At 54.5% G+C, this 7811-nt stretch overlaps 1 protein-coding gene across 7 annotated transcripts in view; it reads left to right on the top strand.

Moving 5' to 3' along the window:
* Cdh23 (cadherin-related 23) overlaps window positions 1-7811 on the top strand; it is a gene marked incomplete at its 5' end in the record, with an annotated part of 360927 nt that overhangs the window by 329092 nt on the left and 24024 nt on the right. For all 7 annotated transcript variants that reach the window (XM_005390029.2, XM_013516828.1, XM_005390030.2 and 4 more), the window contains 5 exon segments: window positions 1444-1665; window positions 1903-2022; window positions 2653-2833; window positions 7032-7165; window positions 7456-7665. In XM_005390029.2, the coding sequence (XP_005390086.1) occupies window positions 1444-1665; window positions 1903-2022; window positions 2653-2833; window positions 7032-7165; window positions 7456-7665 (867 nt within the window).

Raw genomic sequence — 7811 nt, 5'->3', positions numbered from 1 at the left:
TCCTCCCCGCATGGTTCTGAGGTCCTACCACAAGCTAGGCATGGAGAGGCTGTTCATTACCGTCTTACCTGAGAGACAAACCATTGAGCAAGAGCATGTGGGACTCCCTGACGGAGTAGAGGAGGTGGCTGTAGAGAACACCAGGAGTCACAGGAGAGGGAGAGCACCCCTGCTGTGCCCAGTGTACCCCAGCCCAGGTTTGCTGGCCCCTTATGGATCTGGAGCTCCCAAGGGACTCCAGGCAGAGTCCAGCAGTGTCAGGAATCAAGCTGGTGGGACAGACTCGGAGCCAAGAATTATGGGTGGTCTATGGGTGGTCTGACCCATGTCACAAGCTCTCTGGGGTCTCCTAGCCCTGGCTCAGGGGGAGAGAAGGCCACAGCAGAGGAAAAGTGTGGGGTGTCATGTTGTTACTCAGTGGCCTTGTGCAGGCCCAATCCCCCTGGAGCCAGAAAGGACACTGGGATGGGACCCGAGGGTTGAGGGTTGCCAAGACGTAATCCAGGTGCTTCGGGCCTTGTGACCATGCTTGAGGATACCCCTGTGCCCTTCCTGGTGGCAGACCTCGTGTTCTCTTCCACCCAGGAAAGGGACTAAGCCACCTGAAATCAGGGGGGCACTGTGCCTTCTTTCCACCTGGCTATCCCTTGGCAGAGGTGAAGTGAGGGTCACTGCAGGGTGACCTGACACAGAGGCCACCTCCCAAGAGCACTCCCCCATTTCTTCTACTTCTGCCCCAGCACACTGCCCAGCCCTGAGTCTCCTGGGGTTGCATCAGGTAAGACATGCATTGCCCAAGGTGTGGGGCGGGTTCAGCAGCCTCAAGCCCTCCTTCCCTAAAGCCTGGGGCAAGACAGGATGACTCAGAGAAAGGGCCTCCGAGGCCTGACTTCCTCCTCACCCAGAAGCCAGAGGGAAGCATACCATACCCCGCGCTGGTCTTGGAGCGGGAGGCCTGCGGGGGCAGCTCTGTGGGAATCCCTTTCTTAACCCCAGCAATCTACATGATGGTCGGACCAGTTTCAATGAGCTGGGAGGCGACTCTAACATGGCAGGAAATGTTGGTGCCTCTTCCTGCCTGAAGATGGCGCTCTTGCGCTCTTGCAGAGGACCCAGGGACTCAAGGCTGGGCCCCCCACCAGTGAGCAATGCCCATAGCTGCACTGTCACCGTGCAGGAAACGCAGCCCAAAGCTGTGGGTTGGGGTGAATCTGGTGTTCATCCCATATGCCAGTTTTAATCACCTCTGGCTGATGAGGATCACAAGTCTGCATCTGACCTCAGTAGAGCCATGATTGATTAGTGATGTCTTCCACAGGCGTAGACATAGCAGTGGTGGTGTGAGTGCCACCTGGGACCTAAGCAATTACCAGCCTGTGACTTCCCTCCCTCACCATATTGATCTACCTCCGTCCTCCTTAACCCCGACCCTGCTGTTCTCAGGCTACCACCCATGTGTATGTGACCATTGTGGATGAGAACGACAATGCCCCTGAGTTCCAGCAGCCTCACTATGAAGTGTCACTGGACGAGGGCCCGGACACAGTCAATGCGAGCCTCATCACCATCCAGGCACTGGACCCAGACGAGGGGCCCAACGGCACAGTTGTCTACGCCATCGTTGCAGGCAACATCATCAACACCTTCCGGATTGGCAGACGCACAGTGAGCAGCTGACGGTGGGGTGTGGGAGGAGGGCGAGACACCCGCCCCCACGGTTGGCAGCCGCTCGGCAGCATCGTGGGATGCAGAATGCAGGTGGAGTCTGGGGACATCTAAAGGGTGTCAGGTCCCTGTGGTGCCAAGGTGTCCAGGCCTCTACCTCCTGGGCCAGTTAGAGGGCGCCCCAGGACCACCACCCATCGCCCAGCGCTCTGCCCTGGTCTGCTCTGTGTCCCCCAGGGCATCATCAGTGCCGTCAAGGAGCTGGACTATGAGGTCAGCCATGGCCGCTACACTCTGATAGTCACTGCCACGGACCAGTGCCCCGTCCTGTCCCACCGCCTCACGTCGACCACCACGGTGGGTAGGCGGGGCACAGCCCCAAGGTGCTGGGCAGGGGGACAGGACCCAGGAAGCTTCCGTGGGGGGCAGGAGAGAGGGGAAGCACATTCAGAGGAAAATGCCTGTCCAAGAGGTCTGTCCTTGGCCCAGCAGCTCCCCCACATTTGCTGTGTGACTTTGAAGAGGTCCTGAAGCTCTCTGTGAGGCTGTATCTAATCAGAACAAAACACCTGCCTTCCTCCCCTTCATGGGAAAAGCATAAACTCTGATCAAATGAACCTGGGTTCAGAGCCCTGCCCTTTACTTCCTAGCTGTGTGAACCTGGCCAAGTCATATAACCTCTCTCAGCTTTGATTTCTTCAACCGTGAAAGAGGGATTCCTGGGTGTGGTGGCACACACCTGTAACCCTTGCACTTGGGAGGCTGAGGCAGGAGAATTTCTGTGAGTTTGAGGCCAGCCTGGGCTACATAGTGAGACCCTGTCTCAAAAAAAGGGACTCCTACCCCACATCTATGACCCCCCACAAATCGGCCACACAAGGCCACACTAGCAGGTGAAGGCACCGATGAAGTAGCGGAGGCTGTGCACACTGAGCCCACCACACCCTGGCTGGGAGAGGCCCCAGCAGAGCCTCTCTGCCATCTCAGGTGCTGGTGAACGTGAATGACATCAATGACAACGTGCCCACCTTCCCCCGGGACTACGAGGGACCCTTTGATGTCACCGAGGGCCAGCCGGGGCCCAGAGTGTGGACCTTCCTGGCCCATGACCGGGACTCAGGCCCCAGTGGGCAGGTGGAGTACAGCGTGGTGGACGGCGACCCTCTGGGTGAGTGGGGCCTGCACTGGCGGCAGGTGGGCAGGACCTAGAGGCCTCTCACCACCCACTCGGGTACCAGGGGAGCAGGAGGGGGCTCCAGACACAACTCCAGATCAGCACTGTGTAGTTTTGCCTCCTCTGAGCTTCAGTTTACCCACCCACAAGATGGTGGTAGTCATTTTCTCCCACCCCTTCTTCATAGGGATGGGGACAGAGATTGCAGTCCTGAAGGGTCATGGGCCCCTTTGAGAATCTAATAGAAAATGGCAGGGGGCAGGATGGGCATGGTGGGCATGGCTGTAATCCCAGCAGTAGGGAGGCTGAGGCAGGAGGGTTGTTGTGAGTTCGAGACCAGCCTGGGCTACAAAGTGAAATCAAGGCCTGCCTGAACTGCATAGTGAGACCCTGACTCAAAAAAAAAAAAAAAAATGGCAGGGGGCAAGATGGGCATGGTTGGCATGGCTGTAATCCCAGCACTCGGGAGGCTGAAGCAGGAGGATCACTGCAAGTTCAAGACCAGCCTAGGGCTACACAGTGAGTTCAAGGTGAGCCTGAACTGTACATAAGACCCCACCTCAGAAACCATAAATAAATAAACAAACAGACAGACAGATAGATATTTAAGAAAATCAATGAAATTCGGAAATCCAAATCTTTGTCAAGCATGCTGATTTTCAGTGACTATTTATTGAGTAGCTACCATGTGCTGGCCGTATGCCAGGTGCCAAGGACACAGAACAGATACAAATCCCTCCCTGAAGAAGGTGAATTTCAGCTGGAGGACACAAGCAATGAACTCTTTTGGTAGTGCCTTTTTAGGGTTCTATATTCCTCTTTTATCTGCATGTTTAAATCTTCCCCAATATTTGGGAAGTTCTCTTATTTCTGTAAGCAATTTTTTATTCCCTTTGTGCTGTCCTCTCATTTTCCACTTATTCCAACCAGTCTTAGTCTTCTTTGTGTCACCTCACAACTGTGAACTCCATGTTTCATGCTCTCTTCTTAAGATATTTCTGAGAAATTGATCTTTGGAAGCATCTGTATCTTGTAACTCTGACCCTCTTATCTTCACACTGATCTCTTCTCCTGCCCATTCTTTTTATTTTTTATTTATTTATTTTTTTGAGAGAGGGTCTTACTATGTAGCCCAGCCTGGCCTTGAACTTACAGCAATCCCCCTGCCTCAGCCTCCCAAGTTCTGGGATTCCAGGGATGCACCGCCACCCATTCTTTCAATATAATATTTACTCTCCTGGATTTCTATTTGGAAAATTTTCATGGACGCTAATTCTCTGCTAAACAGATCATTCATGTTTTATATTATTTTGTCTAGCTCAGCTGGCTTTTTATTAGTGTCTTCTGTGAGATCCCCAATCACTTTATTTATTCCCTCCAGCATCTGATTAGTGACCCCTTCTGTGAGCCTACTGAGCACCTTGTTAATCTGTTTTCATCTGTTATCCTCTTGTCACTCAGCTCTGTGATTTTTGCTTTCCTCCCCCTCAGTGCCTCATGGATGGGTTTTAGGAGAGCTGGGAGTCTGGAGGGGCCTTTTGTTGATTTCTCTTCTCATATCTGTTGTTTTTGTTTATATGTTTTGGGCTTAGGTTAGCAATTACTTTTCACGGAAAGACTTTGCTGCTAGCATGAAGAGCTCTGTGGTCTGCTTTTCTGTGATAGTCTCAGGGTGTAGCTAACTGTAGTCCTTTGCTTCCGATCCAAGATCCAACCACTTCTGTAAATTCAGGAGGGGAGGATTGGCCCAGCACCCAGTTCTCTGGGAATAGACTGCAGGACTAATATTGCTAAATTAATCCAGATATTGGCATACAGAGAAAACCTATTACTGCAACAGCAACAACTGTGCGACCTTAGGAATATCAGGTATATCAGCAACGGTAATATCACCCAAGACAAACTGTATACTGACATGCCATGAGGACCAGTAATGTACCACCCTAACCCTAGCAAATAAATCTGTATTTATAGTATAAATCCTCAGACAAAGCAAATATTGGCATGCACCAAATATCTACTAAATTAAATAACTATACCTTCATTAGTGATAGTAAGGGATACCTCAGTAGTAGAAAAGGCAAGGCCCAGGGCTAGTCACGACACCAGGCTCTTGCTCCCATCTCCAGCTGGTGGCTGAGCAGGGTCATCTGCAGTACGGGGGGCCTTTGCCTGCCTGCGACCCAGATCTTAGAGTCAACCTTGTACAGCCTAGACCCCGCCCCACTGAGCCTGAGGGGCACAGTGATCGGGTCCAGCCTTGGCTCTGGAGAGAGAGCAGGAAGCCGTCTGCCAGCAGAAGGCCAGGGCCTGAACGGGAATGGGAAATCCTTAGAAAGTGAATCCCCAGTTCTTTGGAGTCCTCGGAGCATCAGGGGTACAGGAAATCCTGCTCCAGGCAGCTTCCACCCCTCTGAGCAAGGAAGGACGTGTGGGGCCCAGGGGTGCCTGGAGGTGGAAGGGCCTGTGGGAAATCCCAGCTGCAGGGGGCAGGAGGGACCATATGTGCCAGGCAGAGTGGCAGGAGTGGGGGCAGGAAGCAAGCAGAGAAAGCGGCGTCTGCACAGCCTCTGTGTGCCGTGCGCTGGTAAGTAAGTCAGTGCCCCATCCTGGGAGTTTGTGTCAAGAGGAAAGGGGCTGGGTGTGGCATTGCACACCTGTAATCCGAGCACTTGGGTGGCTGAGGCAGGAGGATCAACTAGAGAAAAAACTTGTTCTGTTCTACCCAGTAAGAAAGTCATTGTCTGGCATGGTGGCAATGCCTGTAATCCCAGAACTCAAGAGGCTGAGGCAGGAGGTTCACTGTGAGTTTGAGGCCCACTTGGGCTACAAAGTGAGTTCAAAGCCAGCCTGAACTGCATAGTGAAACCCTGTTTCAAAAAAACAAAAACAAAAAGCCACAAAAAAAAAAAAGGAAATGTGAAGGAAATAACTCTCCTCATTTCACTTCTCAGGGAAACAGGACTCCCTTCCTTGTGCTCTGACTACCTTTTTTTCCCCCAGTTCTGGGGATTGGACCCAGGACCTTTGCACTGAGCTACAGCCCTAGCTCCTAGTACTGACCTGTTTTTTTGTTGTTGTTGTTTTGTTTTTTGTTTTAACTGCAATCAAGTATTGGTAAGTCACTAAGTTGCCTAAACTGGGTTTGAACTTTTGATCCTCTTGCCTCAGGCTTCCAGAGTGCAGGGATTACAGGCATGCACCACCATGCCCTGCTTGCTCTCTCCACTTGCCAGGGCCGGTCCCAGCCCCATTCTCTCTATCTTGGGGCTCTCGTTTGCTTCCTTGTTTCCCTCCCCACCCCACACACCTCCCGCCTGGTCAGCTCTAGGGGTGCTGTTGGGAGAGACCACTAGTCCCGGGAGATGCAGTGGGCAGAGGCCCAGAGCCCAGGGTTCGAGTCCTGGACTTGTCATTACCTTGCTGTGAAGTGTGGGCAAGTGGTGACCCTTCTCTGGACCCCTGCTTCATTTTCCAAAGGACACGAGGGACTGGGTAGGTCAGAGTCTGAGACTCCAAGGCCTTACACACTGACGCTTGGCCCTCAGCCCAGCCAATGACTGAGCCTGGGACCAGGCAGGGGGCTCAAAGCTTCAGGAGAAGGAAGTCTAGGTCACTGCAGGCCTGGGAAAACCCTCTCTGTGCCCAGTTGTGGCCTCGTGGGGTGCTGAGTGGAGGGCTCCTCACTCTGTCACCTTGCCCACCTGGTGCCCACGAGGTCACTGTTAGCAGAGCATTCCATGGTAGCAGTTTTGTCCTTCCCACGCGTCCATTTTCACAAGCCACAGGCTCGGGGCGAGATGGAAATTACACAGTGCCAGGCACCTTCATCAGTCCATGCGGACCAGGGCTCAGGAAGAGCGTGTGTGTGCAGAGAGGGCTCGTGCTTTTCACTGTCGCATCTCAGCCAGGTCACTCTTGGGCCTGCGCGGGCTGGAGCAGGACGCTGATCAGCCTGGACCTGCAGGCACGTGGGGGCAGGAGCACTAGCACCCACCTACACCCCAAGGGCTTATCCTTTTCCCTGCCTCCCCGCTGCCCGAAAGGAGTGGAAGCCGGTGGCACTGGAGGCGCTGCCCACCAACGCCCATTGCCCCCGACTGGCAGGAAGGCCGGCTAGAGGAGGGGAGAGCCGGGCTGCACACACTGCCTGGCCAGCCCTGCTAACTCGGCTTCTCCGGGCGACTCTCAGGGGAGTTCGTGATCTCCCCCGTGGAGGGGGTGCTGCGGGTGCGGAAGGACGTGGAGCTGGACCGGGAGACCATCGCCTTCTACAACCTGAGCATCTGCGCCCGCGACCGGGGGGTCCCCCCACTCAGCTCCACGGTGAGTCTGCACCCTGCGCTCTCCACAGAGCCCCCTGCAGGCATGGACACCCCTGTGCCCAGAGAGGCTGTGGCTGGAGGTGCAGGCCTCTGAGGGATTCTCAGGCTCCTGCCCCCTGCTCTCCCCTCCTCATCCTCATCTTCTCACCTTTTATTGGACCTTAATCTTCTTCTTTATGTCCCGCCTCATCACTGTCCCTTTGCTGCTCTGCTCCGCCTCCTGTCACTCCTCCTTGGTGGCCTTGCCCACTACCCTGGCTCTCTGCCTCTCTCTCCCCTGCCTGGCCCCAGATGCTGGTGGGGATCCGGGTGCTGGACATTAACGACAATGACCCAGTGCTGCTGAACCTGCCCATGAACATCACCATCAGTGAGAACAGCCCCGTCTCCAGCTCCGTCGCCCACATTCTGGCCAGTGATGCGGACAGCGGATGCAACGCGCTCCTCACCTTCAACATCACTGCGGGCAACCGGGAGCGGGCCTTCCGCATCAACGCCTCGGTAGGCCACAGGGCCTGAGGAGCAGCCACCGGGACCCAGGCTGTCCCCGGGAGGAGGCTTTTGATAGCTGCGGCCCAGCCCCGCTTCCTCTTCTTCTACAGTGACCAGGAAGCCATGAACAGGCAGGGAATCTTCGATTCCCCAGT

This window comes from Chinchilla lanigera, unplaced genomic scaffold, assembly GCF_000276665.1.
Source record: "Chinchilla lanigera isolate Chin_1 unplaced genomic scaffold, ChiLan1.0 scaffold00036, whole genome shotgun sequence".
Lineage (NCBI taxonomy): Eukaryota > Metazoa > Chordata > Mammalia > Rodentia > Chinchillidae > Chinchilla > Chinchilla lanigera.
This window is presented reverse-complemented; position numbering and strand designations above follow the sequence as displayed.